Source organism: Nerophis lumbriciformis, linkage group LG29 (genome assembly GCF_033978685.3).
Source record: "Nerophis lumbriciformis linkage group LG29, RoL_Nlum_v2.1, whole genome shotgun sequence".
NCBI lineage: Eukaryota > Metazoa > Chordata > Actinopteri > Syngnathiformes > Syngnathidae > Nerophis > Nerophis lumbriciformis.
The window spans coordinates 28,919,504-28,936,552 of record NC_084576.2 but is presented as its reverse complement, the minus strand read 5'-3'; the positions used below and the strand labels follow the sequence as shown (position 1 = coordinate 28,936,552).

Genomic DNA, 17,049 nt, shown 5'->3' with positions numbered 1-17,049 from the left:
AAAAATTGTTTTCTTTAAATGAATTAGTAAAAAAAAAAAAAAAAAAAAAATTAGATACATAAGAGGTTTTTTTCCAAATTAGCTAATATTTGCAAATATTAGCAAATATATAAAACTACATTTTTTATACATATTTCCTTTTCTTAAATGTATTATGTAAAACTAGCATTTTCAAAGTGAAAAATACTTCTTGTAAAATATTTATACTTAGATAGTTAATACTTTTCTAAATAGTTTTTCAAAAATACATACTTTTAAATGAGATACATACATTTTTTTTTAAATAAATAAATAAAAAAATAAAAAAATTAGATACATAAGAGGTTTTTTTTTCAAATTAGCTAATATAAACTAATATACTTTTCTAAATAGTTTTTCAAAAATACATACTTTTAAATGAGATTCATAAAAAAAATTTTTTTTTAATGAATAAATAAATAAATAAATAAATTAGATACATAAGGTTTTTTTCCAAATTAGCTAATATTTGCAAATATTAGCAAATACATAAAACTAAATTTTTTATACATATTATTTCCTTTTCTTAAATGTATTATGTAAAACTAGCATTTTCAAAGTGAAAAATACTTCATGTAAAATATTTATACTATGATAGTTAATACTTTTTCAAAAATACATACCGGTACTTTTAAATGAGATACATACATTTTTTTTAAATAAATAAATAAAAAAATTAGATACATAAGGTTTTTTTTCCAAATTAGCTAATATAAACTAATATACTTTTCTAAATAGTTTTTCAAAAATACATACTTTTAAATGAGATACATCAGAGTTTGTTTTTTTCCAAATAAGCTAATATTTGCAAAAATTAAGTGTGAACATGAAATATCTTGTCTTTGCAGTCTATTCAATTGAATATAAGTTGAAAAGGATTTGCAAATCATTGTATTCTCTTTTTATTTACCATTTACACAACGTGACAACTTCACTGCTTTTGGGTTTTATAAATCTTTTTTCTAATGAGTGTTCATTAACAGGCTTTACTTTAAAAAGTCACTTTTTCTTCATAGAATCCATTTAAAAATGCAACTTTTCTGATGGGAGAGATGTGTGTGCTTCAGAGTGACATTCTAGTTTCAGCTAAAAGAGTCTGTCAAATATATATATATATATATATATATACACACACATATAAATAATATACTGTCTATTTTCCATCTCCATCATGGTGGTCGCCCAGCAGTTACGCTGACCTCATTCTGTTAAGTGGAGCGGTCCGACGTTTGGTCGCAGGCCGGCTTAGACGAGAGCGTGCGGCCCGGATTGAAGACGTGAATAAAGGGAAGAAGTGGTCACACTCTGACAGAAGTCATGGAGTTATTAATACCAGCAGGATGTTCTGCACTGTGTTCTTCAAGTGAGGGGGAGAAGGTCACTTGCCTTCATTTTCCAGACCACCTCAGGCTCAACACATTGCAAACAGTCACATACACCGCGACCAAGCCTCTGACTTGTGGTAAATAAAACCAGAATACAATGATTTGCAAATCCTTTTCAACTTATATTCAATTGAATAGACTGCAAAGACAAGATATTTAACGTTCACACTGGAAAAAGTTGTAATTTTTTGCAAATATTAGCTCATTTGGAATTTGATGCCTGCAACGTGTTTCAAAAAAGCTGGCACAAGTGGCAAAAAAGACTGAGAAAGTTGAGGAACGCTCATCAAAACACTTATTCGGAACATCCCACAGGTGAACGGGCTAATTGGGAACAGGTGGGTGCCATGATTGCTTCCATGAAATGCTCAGTCATTCACAAACATGGACGGGGCGAGGGTCACCACTTTGTCGACAAATACCTGAGCAAATTGTTTAAGAACAACATTTCTCAACCAGCTATTGCAAGGAATTTAGGGATTTCACCATCTACGCTCCGTAATATCATCAAAAGGTTCAGAGAATCTGGAGAAATCGCTGCACGTAAGCCATGATATTACGGACCTTGGATCCCTCAGGCGGTACTGCATCAAAAAGCGACATCGGTGTGTAAAGGATATCACCACATGGGCTCAGGAACACTTCAGAAAACCACTGTCAGTAGCTACAGTTCGTCGCTACATCTGGTAAGCTGCTTTCATACCCAATCATGGCACCCACCTGTTCCCAATTAGCCTGTTCACCTGTGGGATGTCCCCAATACGTGTTTTGATGAGCATTCCTCAACTTTCTCGGTCTTTTTTGCCACCTGTGCCAGCTTTTTTGAAACGTGTTTGAATTGGCCAGTGGCGGCCTCATAGGAGGGGGGAGGAAAAACGCCTTTTACGCCGAAAAAAATGGGGATGAAAGCAGGCGGTACTGCATCAAAAAGCCACAACAGTGTGTAAAGGACATCACCACATGGGCTCAGGAACACTTCAGAAAACCACTGTCAGTAACTACAGTTGGTCGCTACATCCGTAAGTGCAAGTTAAAACTCTACTAGGCAAAGCCAAAGTCATTTATCAACAACACCCAGAAACGCTGCTGGCTTCGCTGGGCCCGAATTTATCTAAGATGGGCTCATGTAAAGTGGAAAAGGGTTCTGTGGTCTGACGAGTCCACATTTCAAATTGTTTTTGGAAACTGTGGACGTCGTGTCCTCCGGAACAAAAAGGAAAAGAACCTTCCGGATTGTTCTAGGCGCGAAGTGAAAAAGCCAGCATGTGTGATGGTATGGGGGTGTATTAGTGCCCAAGACACTGCACGTAAGCGGCTAAGCCCGTGACCTTCATCCCTCAGGTGGTACCGCTTCGAAAAACCGACATCAGTGTGTAAGGGATATCACCACATGCGCTCAGGAACACTTCAGAAAACCACTGTCAGTAGCTACAGTTGGTCGCTACATCTGTAAGTGCAAGTTAAAACTCTACTATGCAAAGCCAAAGCCATTTATCAACAACACCCAGAAACGCCGGGGGTGTATTAGTGCGCAAGGCATGGGTGACTTACACATCTGTGAAGGCACCATTAATGCTGAAAGGTGCATACAGGTTTTGGAGCAATCCGAGCAACGTTAACATGGACGCCCCTGCTTATTTCAGCAAGACAATGCCAAAGGCCACTTGTTACAACAGCGTGGCTTCGTAGTAAAAGAGTGCGGGTACTAGACTGGCCTGCCTGTAGTCCAGACCTGTCTCCCATTGAAAATGTGAAGGCTAAAATATGAGAAGGGAGACTGCTGAACAACTTAAGCTGTGCATCAAGCAAGAATGGGAAATAATTCAAATTCAAAAATGTGTCTCCTCAGTTCCCAAACCTTTACTGAGTGTTGTTAAAAAGGAAAGGCCATGTAACACAGTGGTAAAAATACCCTTGCAATGTGTTGCTGCCATTAAATTCTAAGTTCATGATTATTTGTAGTCTTTGCAGTCTATTCAATTGAATATAAGTTGAAAAGGATTTGTTGTATTCTCTTTTTATTTACCATTTACACAACGTGACAACTTCACCGCTTTTTTGGGTTTTTTTGTCCACCAGATGGAGCCTCTTTCTCCCATTCAAAGCATGCAGCAAAACGCCAAGCGTGTGTCGACAATGATGTTGGGGAAACGAGGTCCTGATGCTGATTCATTGACACGTAACCATGACTACGCATGAAAGGGCCAAGAATAACATGAACACAACCAGAAATAGCCGAATTGTATTTATATATCGTCGTCTTTGTTCTCCGTCTATTTCTGACAGAAAGAAGATGTTTCGCTCGTTTTTCACTAAACGTAACACTTCCCCCCCCCCCCCCCCCCCCAAAAGCAAAATATAGCTGAGCCATCATATAAACACACCGATCAGTGGAAACGACATTGCGAGCCGCGTCTTCGTCGTAAAGATGAGTGTCGGATGTTAAAAATAGCAGGCGGGGTGTGCAGTTTCACAGCTCCGCCATAGCGTCCTCCTAAAGCTCGCACTCTCATTCGCACGTCTCCATCCATAGCGTCTCCGCGCCTCTTCTGCATAAATGTGCACCGCTGAGCCGACACACGCAACACCACAAAGACGCGGCAATAAAAAAGAACATTTAAAAGCCAAAAAAAAAAACTTTTTCCCTACGCTTTGAACCCTGCGGCTTATAAAACGGTGCGGCTAATTTACGGATTTTTCTTCGCCTAACGGCTATAGTGTTTTGTATTCAACAAATACTTTTCTTAGAGCGCCGACAGAGACTCTGAAAAAGTGTGTTATTGGTTGAGCTACGGCGCCATCTTTTGGACGGGTTCGCTGCAGGTACAAAAACCGGTGAAGTTGGCACGTTGTGTAATTCGTAAATAAAAACAGAATACAAGGCCGGCCAGTCTAGTACCCGCACTCTTTTACTACGAAGCCACGCTCTTGTAGCGCGTAGCTTTGCATTGTCTTGCTGAAATAAGCAGGGGCGTCCATGATAACGTTGCTTGGATTGCTCCAAAACCTGTATGTACCTTTCAGCATTAATGGTGCCTTCACAGATGTGTAAGTTACCCATGCCTTGGGCACTAATACACCCCCGGCGTTTCTGGGTGTTGTTGATAAATGGCTTTGGCTTTGCATAGTAGAGTTTTAACTTGCACTTACAGATGTAGCGACTAACTGTAGCTACTGACAGTAGTTTTCTGAAGTGTTCCTGAGCGCATGTGGTGATATCCTTTACACACTGATGTCGGTTTTCGATGCGGTACCACCTGAGGGATGAAGGTCACGAGCTTAGCCGCTTACGTGCAGTGATTTCTCCAGAATCTCTGAACCTTTTGATTATATTATGGACCATACATGGTGAAATCCCTAAATTCCTAGTTGAAAAAATGTTGTTCTTAAACTGTTCGACAATTTGCTCAGGCATTTGTTGACAAAGTGGTGACCCTCGCCCCGTCCTTGTTTGTGAATGACTGAGCATTTCATGGAAGCTGCTTTTATACCCAATCATGGCACCCACCTGTTCCCAATTAGCCTGTTCACCTGTGGGATGTTCCAAATAAGATTGTCTTGCTGAAATAAGCAGGGGCGTCCATGATAACGTTGCTTGGATGGCAACATGTGTCGCTCCAAAACCTGTATGTACCTTTCAGCATTAATGGTGCCTTCACAGATATGTAAGTTACCCATGCCTTGGGCACTAATACACTCCCGGCGTTTCTGGGTGTTGTTGATAAATGGCTTTGGCTTTGCATAGTAGAGTTTTAACTTGCACTTACAGATGTAGCGACCAACTGTAGCTACTGACAGTGGTTTTCTGAAGTGTTCCTGAGCCCATGTGGTGATATCCCTTACACACTGATGTCGGTTTTCGATGCGGTACCACCTGAGGGATGAAGGTCACGGGCTTAGCCGCTTACGTGCAGTGATTTCTCCAGATTCTCTGAACCTTTTGATTATATTATGGACCATACATGGTGAAATCCCTAAATTCCTAGTTGAAAAAATGTTGTTCTTAAACTGTTCGACAATTTGCTCAGGCATTTGTTGACAAAGTGGTGACCCTCACCCCGTTCTTGTTTGTGAATGACTGAGCATTTCATGGAAGCTGCTTTTATACCCAATCATGGCACCCACCTGTTCCCAATTAACCTGTTCACCTGTGGGATGTTCCAAATAAGATTGTCTTGCTGAAATAAGCAGGGGCGTCCATGATAACGTTGCTTGGATGGCAACATATGTTGCTCCAAAACCTGTATGTACCTTTCAGCATTAATGGTGCCTTCACAGATATGTAAGTTACCCATGCCTTGGGCACTAATACACCCCCGGCGTTTCTGGGTGTTGTTGATAAATGGCTTTGGCTTTGCATAGTAGAGTTTTAATTTGCACTTACAGATGTAGCGACCAACTGTAGCTACTGACAGTGGTTTTCTGAAGTGTTCCTGAGCGCATGTGGTGATATCCCTTACACACTGATGTCGGTTTTCGATGCGGTACCACCTGAGGGATGAAGGTCACGGGCTTAGCCGCTTACGTGCAGTGATTTCTCCAGATTCTCTGAACCTTTTGATTATATTATGGACCATACATGGTGAAATCCCTACATTCCTAGTTGAAAAAATGTTGTTCTTAAACTGTTCGACAATTTGCTCAGGCATTTGTTGACAAAGTGGTGACCCTCGCCCCGTCCTTGTTTGTGAATGACTGAGCATTCCATGGAAGCTGCTTTTATACCCAATCATGGCACCCACCTGTTCCCAATTAGCCTGTTCATCTGTGGGATGTTCCAAATAAGTGTTTGATGACGTGGCTTGGCATTGTCTTGCTGAAATAAGCAGGGGCGTCCATGATAACGTTGCTTGGATGGCAACATGTGTCGCTCCAAAACCTGTATGTACCTTTCAGCATTAATGGTGCCTTCACAGATGTGTAAGTTACCCATGCCTTGGGCACGAATACACCCCCGGCGTTTCTGGGTGTTGTTGATAAATGGCTTTGGCTTTGCATAGTAGAGTTTTAACTTGCACTTACAGATGCAGCGACCAACTGTAGTTACTGACAGTGGTTTTCTGAGGTGTTCCTGAGCCCATGTGGTGATATCCTTTACACACTGATGTCGCTTTTTGATGCAGCACCGCCTGAGGGATCAAAGGTCCGTAATATCATGGCTTACGTGCAGTGATTTCTCCAGATTCTTGGAACCTTTTGATGATATTACGGAGCGTAGATGGTGAAATCCCCAAATTCCTTGCAGTAGCTGGTTGAGAAATGTTGTTCTTAAACAATTTGTGGTGACCCTCGCCCCGACCTTGTTTGTGAATGACTGAGCATTTCATGGAAGCTGCTTTTATACCCAATCATGGCACCCACCTGTTCCCAATTACCCCGTTCACCTGTGGGATGTTCCAAATAAGTGTTTTTGATGAGCATTCCTCAACGTTCTCAGTCTTTTTTGCCACTTGTGCCAGCTTTTTTCAAACGTGTTTGAATTGGCCAGTGGCGGCCTCATACGAGAGGAAAAAAAACGCCTTTTACGCCGAAAAAAATGAGGATGACAGCAGCGAGCTGAAGGACATAGATCAGAGGTGTCAAAGTGGTTTTCACCGAGGGCCACATGGCAGTTATGTTTGGCCCCGGAGGGCCGCTTCTAACAGTGAATACTATTATTAAACCATTTTTAAAAATGCTTTTTAATAGTAGATTTGTACAGCCTTCATAAACCAGCGCAGCTTGAGATCCCGTGCCAGAACGTAGTTGCTCGTACCGAGTACAGTATCCCCGTGCTCCCTGCCCGTCGTATTGTGTCGTCCTCCAGCTTACTGTCGCCCTTCCTCGCCGTCGAGCTGTGTGTCTCGTATCCCTGGACCCCCTGTGGATTTCCCCCCCTCGTCTTCCTGGACTTCGACCTCACGCCCGCCCACTGACCACAGCGCCACTGTAGCCTGCCTTGCCCTTATTGGACTTCTGCCTGGATCTCAACACGCACCCTCGACACCCTGCGGTAAAACCACGCTCAGTTAATTCTCGCATGTAAAAAATAAAATGTTTGAAAATATACGGTAAGTTGCAATAATTTCACCTCAAAATGTAGCGTGTATTACTGTAAATGACAAAATAGTACTGCAGTTTTTATGGTAAAAAAATAAAAATAAAAATAGAATTTTACTGTAAAATTTACTTTTTTTTACTGTAAATAAAAAAAAGGCAATTTTACAGTAACATTTTGACAGTTTTTTTTTTTTTTATCGCAAATCAACAAGTGTAGATTTTTCGGTGTATTACTGTAAATGCCAAAACGAAAAAATAAAAAAAATAAAAAAAAAATTTAAAATTTTTTTTTTTAAAAATGCCAAAACGATACCACAGTTTTACAGTAAAAAAAAAAAAAAAAAAAGTACTGTTTTTTGCATTGAGAGAAAAATGCTGTAAAAACCACAGTAAATTTCCCAATTTGACCATGAAATCTATTGCTACTTTTACATTGCACAATTTGATGAATAACTTGCTTCGAAATCATTATTATTAGTATTTATTTCTATTTAAAAAAATTGTACGATAATATTGATAATATAATAATTATTGAATTACCCGGGATACTATAATAATACAATATTGATAATATTGGAGAGGAAAGTCTGGACTTCCCTGCTTAGGCTGCTGCCCCCGCGACCCGACCTCGGATAAGCGGAAGAAGATGGATGGTTTGATAATATATTTTTGCGTAACTAGACAATATTTAAGTTAGCGTACTTTCTTTTTTCTCCCAAAATAGAAAGAAAGAATACATATAGTAAGAAAAGTTACAGTACTTTATGGATACATATTATTTCCAGGGTTAAATAAAATGAAGTGATGGGCCACATCTGGCCCCTCGGGGCCTTGAGTTTGACCCCTGTGACGTGGAGGGATGGAGAGAAGAGTGGAAGAAACCCAAAGGTGTGACTGAATGGAAGATGGAGGAAGAAGAAGAGGAAAATAGAGTTGTCTGAGAAAGATGCACATTAGCATTTAACCCCCGCTGTGCCGCCCTGTCAGCAGCCCTAACTCCGTCATCAATCACAGGCCGTGCAAACAGCAGCAGCTCGCCAGGCAAATCCTCCGCTCGCCCGCTCCAAAAATAAACCGGCCCGCGTGTTTGATTCCCGTTTCTTCTTCTCGTGTCCCAGAAAACAAGACGCCGCCGGAATGCTCATTTCATGCCTGAGAAAAAGGCAACATCCTCCACGCTTTCATGTCCACAACACAAACACAACACTTTTCAATTATTAAAAGATGTTGCACTTTTCTGACTAATCAATATTGTTACAATGTTCATCTACATTTCTGCCAGTGGGTGTATTAGTGTTGTCCCCATACCAATATGTTGGTACCGGTACCGGTATCTAAATAAAGGGGACCATAAAAAATGTCATAATTGGCTTTATTTGAACAAAAAAATCTTACTTATGTTTCTTATTGCAAAATAATCCATACTTTGAGGTTTTTTGTCTATAGGAGATGTGTTAATTATATATATATATAATATATCACTTAACTCTCCCAGCATGCAGCTATACAATCATAAAAGGATGTTGCTGAATAGACGATATGTGTCATATTTTTTTTTAATTTAATATGTGGACTAGTGTTGTGCCGATACCAATATTTTGGTACCAGTATCGATATTTTGATACTTTTCTTACATAAAGGGGACCACAAAAAAATTTCATTATTGCCTTTATTTGAACAAAAAAAAATCGTATTTAGGTTTTTTATTGCAAAATAATCCATACTTGGAGTTTTCTTTCTCTATAAGAGATGTGTTATATATATATATATATATATATATATATATATATATACACACACATACATACATACATACATACATACATACATACATATATATATACATATACATATATATATACATATATATGTATATATATTATGAATATATATATATATATACATATATATATGTATGTATATATATATATACATAATATATATACATATATATATATGTATGTATATATATATATATATACATACATTATATATATATATATATATATATATATATATATATATATATACATATATATATATATATATATATATATATATATATATAAACACATCTCTTATAGAGAAAAAATCTCCAAGTACGGATTATTTATTTATTTATTATATATATATATATATATATATATATATATATATATATATATATATATATATATATATATATATATATATATATATGCATGCATGCATGCATACATACATACATACATACATACATACATACATATATATATATATATAATATATCACTTAACTCACTCAGCTATACAATCATAAAAGGATGTTGCTGAATAGATATGTGTAATATTTATTTTATTTAATACCGGTATGTGGACTAGTGTTGTGCTGATACCAATATTTTGGTACCGTTTTTTTCGATACTTTTCTTAAATAAAGGGGACCACAAAAATGTCATTATTGGCTTTATTTGAACACAAAAAATATTACTTATGTTTCTTATTGCAAAATAATCCATACTTGGATTTTTTTTCTCTATAGGAGATGTGTTAATAATAATAATTATATATATATATATATATATATATATATATATATATATATATATATATATATATATATATATATATATATATATGTATATATATATATATATATATATATATACTAGTGTTGTCCCAATACCAATTTTGGTACAGGTACTTTGATATTTTTCTTAAATAAAGGGGACCAAAAAAAATGTCATTATTGGCTTTAATTTAACAAAACATGTTAGTGTACATTAAACATATGTTTATTATTGCAAGTTTGTCCTTAAATAAAATAGTGAACATACGAGACAACTTGTCTTTTAGTAGTAAGTAAACAAACAAAGACTCCTAATTAGTCTACAGTAACATATTGTGTCATTTATACACCTATTAATTTGTACACATTATTATTAAGGACAAACTGTAAAAAAATGATTATTAATCAACTTGTTCATTTACTGTTAATATCTGCTTACTTTCTGTTTTAACATGTTCTATCTACACTTCTGTTCAAATGTAATAATCACTTATTCTTCTCTTCTTTGATACTTTACATTAGTTTTGGATGATACCACACATTTAGGTATCGATCCGATACCAAGTAGTTACAGGATCATACATTGGTCATATTCAAAGTCCTCATGTGTCCAGGGACGTATTTACTGACTTTATAAACATAATATACATTTTTTTAAAGGAAAAAAAGATTTTGTGATGACAAAAAATATCGATGTAATCATAGTAGTATCAACTAGATACGCTATAGTACTTGGTATCATTACAGTGGATGTCAGGTGTAGATCCACCCATGGCATTTGTTTACATTCAGGTGAGCTATTGTATCCTCCTACGGTGTGTAGTGAAGCATGTTTAGCTATCCCTCGTCCTCCAGTGATAATAATACCTGTACTTGCTGCAAGGAATTCTGGGAATTTGCTTTGTAGTGTTTATGTTGTGTTTGTGGTGCAAATATTCTTCCAAAATGTGTTTGTCGTTGTTGTTTAGTGTGGTTTCACTATATGGCACATGTTTATGACAGTGTTGTTTAGTGTGGTTTCACTATATGGCACATGTTTATGACAGTGTTGGCCTTGTTCATACGGCCACCTTTAGTGTGACATGTATGGCTGTTGACTAAGTATGCATTCATTCGCTCGTGTACAGTGTGTTTAATAATTAAGATAATTATGTCATTAGGTCATTATCAGACACAATGAAATATTTGTTAGAATTTGTTAATTACGTACTATATGATTTGTGATTGATTTACTATGTAAAGCGGACCAAACTCGCCACAAAATCAACAACAACAAGATTGATTTTTTTTTTTTGAATTATTTGAAAGATTGAAAGTTGCCATCAATCCCACCTGGGATTGATGGCAACTTATCTTTTAACTGTTTATAACTTATAAACAAAGCAACCCTAGTTCACGCTAGGGTTGTATAGTACAGTGTTTTTCAACCACATAATGCTTAAACCAAAAATGAACATAAGGAAAAGGCAATGAAGCATAGGGAATGGCTATGCAAAACACAAGTAAAACTGAACTGGCTACCAAGTAAACAGAAACAAAATGCTGGACGACAGCAAAAACTTACGGCGTCCACAAAGTACATCCGTACATCGACATGACAATCAACAATGTCCCCACAAAGAAGGATAGCAACATAGGGAAAAGGCAATGAAGCATAGGGAATGGCTATGTAAAACACAAGTAAAACTGAACTGGCTACCAAGTAAACAGAAACAGAATGCTGGACGACAGCAAAAACTTACGTCGTCCACAAGGTACATCCGCACATTGACATGACAATCAACAATAAGCAATAGCGTATCTAGTCGATACTATGACATACAGTATATGTTGAGTAAAGAGGACCACCGAGACAGAATAGTACTTGGTCAAGTTTTAGGAGACCAGCCCTTACAATGCGACAATAGCATCAGCAAGAAGAGGTCTGAATCCAAACAAAAAGAGCAAAAACAGCCCCACTCGCTTAGAAAGGAGCACAGCTGCTTCTTCAAAACATAAGGAACTGGCCAAAACAGCTCTGTGAGCCAACAAACAGGAGCCCTTAAGACAAAACAAAGAGTTTACTAGCGGACATAAGATAAAAGCAAGGAGGTCACGAGAAGACACACTACATGGAAAAATACTAGATACTTTAAACATGACTATGGATTAAGAAAGAACACTTAAAAATATCACATTTTCCATGAAAAATTATGAACTTAAAAATGGAAGCTACGTAGCGAAGCAACTCCACGTGGTGACATTGCTGGATTTACCAACAGAGGAGCATATTGGGCAGCGCACACACACAGAGTACTTACAAGCAGACACAGTGTGTAGACAGAAAAGTACAGTTTCTTAAATTTTGATTCGCCTAAAGTTTTAATCGATCACTAATACTGCATTTTTTCCCTTTTTTTTTATGAATGAAGTAACGTTTATGACGACCTTTTTCATATTTTTCTCTTAATGTGGCCCCCCGAGTCTAAGTATTCTTTTGAGGGTCCCAAATAAGACAAGTAGTTTCAGGTAAAGGCAGCAGTATGTTGGTGGTGCATTCAAAGACCATTGGAGAGCAGGAAGAGGCGCCCCCGGCACGGTGGGCGCGTTGGACTCTTCCGACGCAGAACCAGAACCATTCACATTGGGCCCCCGGACACATTTTTTTCTCTCAATGTGGCCCCCAAGTCGAGGATCCCAAATAAGACAAGTAGTTTCAGGTAAAGGCATGGTGGTGCGTTCAAGGACCATTAGACAGTAGGAAGAGGCGCGGTGGGAGTGTTGGACTCTTCCGACGCCGAACCAGAACCATTCACATTGGGCCCCCAGACACATTTTTCTCCCACAATGTGGCCCCCGAGTCTAAGTATTTGAGGGTCCCAAACAAGACCAGTAGTTTCAGGTAAAGGCATGATGGTGCGTTCAAGGACCATTAGACAGTAGGAAGAGGCGCGGTGGGAGTGTTGTGTCCCTTCCCCTCCTCTTCCGACACCGAACCAGAACCATTCACATTGGGCCCCCAGACACATTTTTCTCCCACAATGTGGCCCCCAAGTCTAAGTATTTGAGGGTCCCAAACAAGACAAGTAGTTTCAGGTAAAGGCATGGTGGTGCGTTCATGGACCATTGGACAGCAGGAAGAGGCGCGGTGGGAGTGTTGTGTCCCCTCCCCTCCTCTTCCGACGCCGAACCAGAACCATTCACATCGGGCCCCCAGACACATTTTTCTCCCTCAATGTGGCCCCCCGAGTCTAAGTATTTTTTTGAGGGTCCCAAATAGAATAGAATGTGAGACATTTATCATTTGTTTTCCAAAACAAACAAGTGGGACCACAAAAATGTACTGCGGGACCCCTTTTTGTATGACTTGATGGGGCCCCTAACACTGATAACAATTCTAATGTTTGCAACATGGATGTATTTGCAGAAGGGACATTATGGGAGTCCACGTTGAGGAGGAGGACACGCCCCCTCCGGACTGTGGTAAACAAAAGGTTGCACATCACTACTATTGGTTCCGGTTGTGGATCCACAGCAGGCCCGGCTTTAAAACCCGTCAAAAAGTGGGTATCGCTTACCTTGCCGGACACATTTGAAGCGCACCGGGTCTTTGCAGTGCTTGATGACGGCCAGCACGTCCCGGCTGGTGAGGCCAGCTACGGGCATGTCGTTGACCTCCAGCAGCAGCTCATCCTCGGCCAGCTTGCCGCTCTGGACGAGCCCCTTCCCCGCTCTCACCTCGCCCAAGTAGGGGAACTGGCCCAGCTCGGCGCCCCCCTTCAGCTCCAAGCCCAGCTCGCCGTCCTTGCCGCGGCTAATCACGGCTTCGTGGACTTTGTTGGTCCAGTGGTTCTTCTTCTTCAGGCTCTTCGACATGGCTGAATCCCCGCAGACTGGCCCCCGCACGACAAGGCTGGCTGGCCCGGCTACCACCAGCGCCTCATGCCCGCTTTACCGCAGCTGGGCGACATCGCCGACTCGCGCCGGCAGCTGTGTCCGCTCTGCGAGGCGCCAAGTCGGGCGAGAGGCTGCGAGGCGTCTCGGTAGGGGCGAATTTTTTTTTTTTTTTTCCCCTCTCTCCCTCCAGTGTCAAGACGCACACACGACGCAAGACGACAAACACTGGCGTGTGTAACCCGGATGTGGAAGCCGAAGGAGGGGAGAGATGAATGGTTCTGGTTCGGCGTCGGAAGAGGAGGGGAGGGGACACAACACTCCCACCGTGCCTCTTCCTGCTCTCCAATGGTCCTTGAACGCACCACCAACATACTGCTGCCTTTACCTGAAACTACTTGTCTTATTTGGGACCCTCAAATACTTAGACTGAGGGGCCACATTGAGAAAAAAAATGTGTCTGGGGGCCCAATGTGAATGTTTCTGGTTCGGCGTCGGAAGAGTCCAACACTCCCACTGTGCCGGGGGCGCCTCTTCCTGCTCTCCAGTAGTCCTTGAACGCAACACCAACCTACTGCTGCCTTTACATGAAACTACTTGTCTTATTTGGGACCCTCAAATACTTAAACTCGGGGGCCACATTGAGAGAAAAAAATGTGTCTGGGGGCCCAATGTGAATGTTTCTGGTTCCGAGTCGGAAGAGGGGACACAACACTCCCACTGTGCTGGGGGTCATTGAATGCACCACCAACCTACTGCTGCCTTTACCTGAAACTACTTGTCTTATTTGGGACCCTCAAATTCTTGGACTCGGGGGCCACATTGAGAGGAAAAAAATGTGGGGGCCCAATGTGAATGGTTCGGCGTCGGAAGAGGGGGGGAGGGGACACAACACTCCCACCGTGCTTCTTCCTACTGTCCAATGGTCATTGAACGCACCACCATGACTTTACCTGAAACTACTTGTCTAATTTGGGACCCTCAAATTCTTGGACTCGGGGGCCACATTGAGAGAAAAAAATGTGTTTGGGGGCCCAATGTGAATGGTTCTGGTTCGGCGTCGGAAGAGTCCAACACTCCCACCGTGCCGGGGGCGCCTCTTCCTGCTCTCCAGTAGTCCTTGAACGCACCACCAACCTACTGCTGCCTTTACATGAAACTACTGGTCTTATTTGGGACCCTCAAATACTTAGACTGAGGGGCCACATTGAGAGAAAAAAATGTGTCTGGGGGGCCCTATGTGAATGTTTCTGGTTCGGAGTCGGAAGAGGGGACACAACACTCCCACTGTGCTGGGGGTCATTGAACGCACCACCAACCTACTGCTGCCTTTACCTGAAACTACTTGTCTTATTTGGGACCCTCAAATTCTTGGACTCGGGGGCCACATTGAGAGGAAAAAAATGTGGAGGCCCAATGTGAATGGTTCTGGTTCGGCGTCGGAAAAGGGGGGGAGGGGACACAACACTCCCACCGCGCTTCTTCCTACTGTCCAATGGTCCTTGAACGCACCACCATGCCTTTACTTGAAACTACTTGTCTTATTTGGGACCCTCAAATACTTAGACTCGGGGGCCACATTGAGAGAAAAAAATGTGTCTGGGGGCCCAATGTGAATGGTTCTGGTTTTGCGTCGGAAGAGTCCAACACGCCCACCGTGCCGGGGGCGCCTCTTCCTGCTTTCCAGTAGTCCTTGAACGCACCACCAACCTACTGCTGCCTTTACATGAAACTACTGGTCTTATTTGGGACCCTCAAATACTTAGACTGAGGTGCCACATTGAGAGAAAAAAATGTGTCTGGGGGCCCAATGTGAATGTTTCTGGTTCGGAGTCGGAAGAGGGAACACAACACTCCCACTGTTCTGGGGGTCATTGAATGCACCACCAACCTACTGCTGCCTTTACCTGAAACTACTTGTCTTATTTGGGACCCTCAAATTCTTGGACTCGGGGGCCACATTGAGAGGAAAAAAATGTGGGGGCCTAATATGAATGGTTCTGGTTTGGCGTCGGAAGAGGGGGGGAAGCGACACAACACTCCCACCGCGCTTCTTCCTACTGTCCAATGGTCATTGAACGCACCACCATGACTTTACCTGAAACTACTTGTCTAATTTGGGACCCTCAAATTCTTGGACTCGGGGGCCACATTGAGAGAAAAAATGTGTTTGGGGGCCCAATGTGAATGGTTCTGGTTTTGCGTCGGAAGAGTCCAAGACGCCCACCGTGCCGAGGGCGCCTATTCCTGCTCTCCAGTAGTCCTTGAACGCACCACCAACCTACTGCTACCTTTACATGAAACTACTTGTCTTATTTGGGACCCTCAAATACTTGACTGAGGGGCCACATTGAGAGAAAAAAATGTGTCTGGGGGCCCAATGTGAATGTTTCTGGTTCGGAGTCGGAAGAGGGGACACAACACTCCCACTGTGCTGGGGGTCATTGAACGCACCACCAACCTACTGCTGCCTTTACCTGAAACTACTTGTCTTATTTGGGACCCTCAAATTCTTGGACTCGGGGGCCACATTGAGAGAAAAAAATGTGTCTGGGGGCCCAATGTGAATGGTGCCGGTTCAGCGTCGGAAGAGGAGGAGAGGGGACACAACACTCCCACTGTGCCTGGGGTCCTTGAACACACCACCAACCTACTGCTGCCTTTACCTGAAACTACTTGTCTAATTTGGGACCCTCAAAAAAATACTTAGACTCGGGGGCCACGTTGAGAGAAAAAAAATGTGTCTGGGGGCCCAATGTGAATGTTTCTGGTTCGGCGTCGGAAGAGTAGGGGAAGGGACACAACACTCCCCCCGCGCCTCTTCCTGCTGTCCAATGGTCATTGAACGCACCGCCATGACTTTACCTGAAACTACTTGTCTAATTTGGGACCCTCAAATTCTTGGACTCGGGGGCCACATTGAGAGAAAAAAATGTGTTTGGGGGCCCAATGTGAATGGTGCCGGTTCAGCGTCGGAAGAGGAGGGGAGGGGACACAACACTCCCACTGTGCCGGGGGTCCTTGAACACACCACCAACCTACTGCTGCCTTTACCTGAAACTACTTGTCTTATTTGGGACCCTCAAATACTTAGACTCGGGGGCCACATTGAGAGAAAAAAAATGTGTCCGGGGGCCCAATGTGAATGGTTCTGGTTCGGCGTCGGAAGAGTCCAACACTCCCACCG

At 41.5% G+C, this 17,049-nt stretch overlaps 1 protein-coding gene across 1 annotated transcript in view; it reads right to left on the bottom strand.

Annotated features, from left to right (window-relative positions):
* Nucleotides 1–14,140, bottom strand: part of magi2b (membrane associated guanylate kinase, WW and PDZ domain containing 2b) — a 300,576-nt gene extending 286,436 nt beyond the window's left edge. The window contains exon 1 of the mRNA XM_072911917.1: nt 13,547–14,140. Coding sequence (XP_072768018.1) covers nt 13,547–13,844 — 298 coding nt within the window. The 5' untranslated portion in view covers nt 13,845–14,140. The remainder of the gene's footprint in view (nt 1–13,546) is intronic.
* Between the last annotated feature and the right edge of the window lie 2,909 nt (nt 14,141–17,049).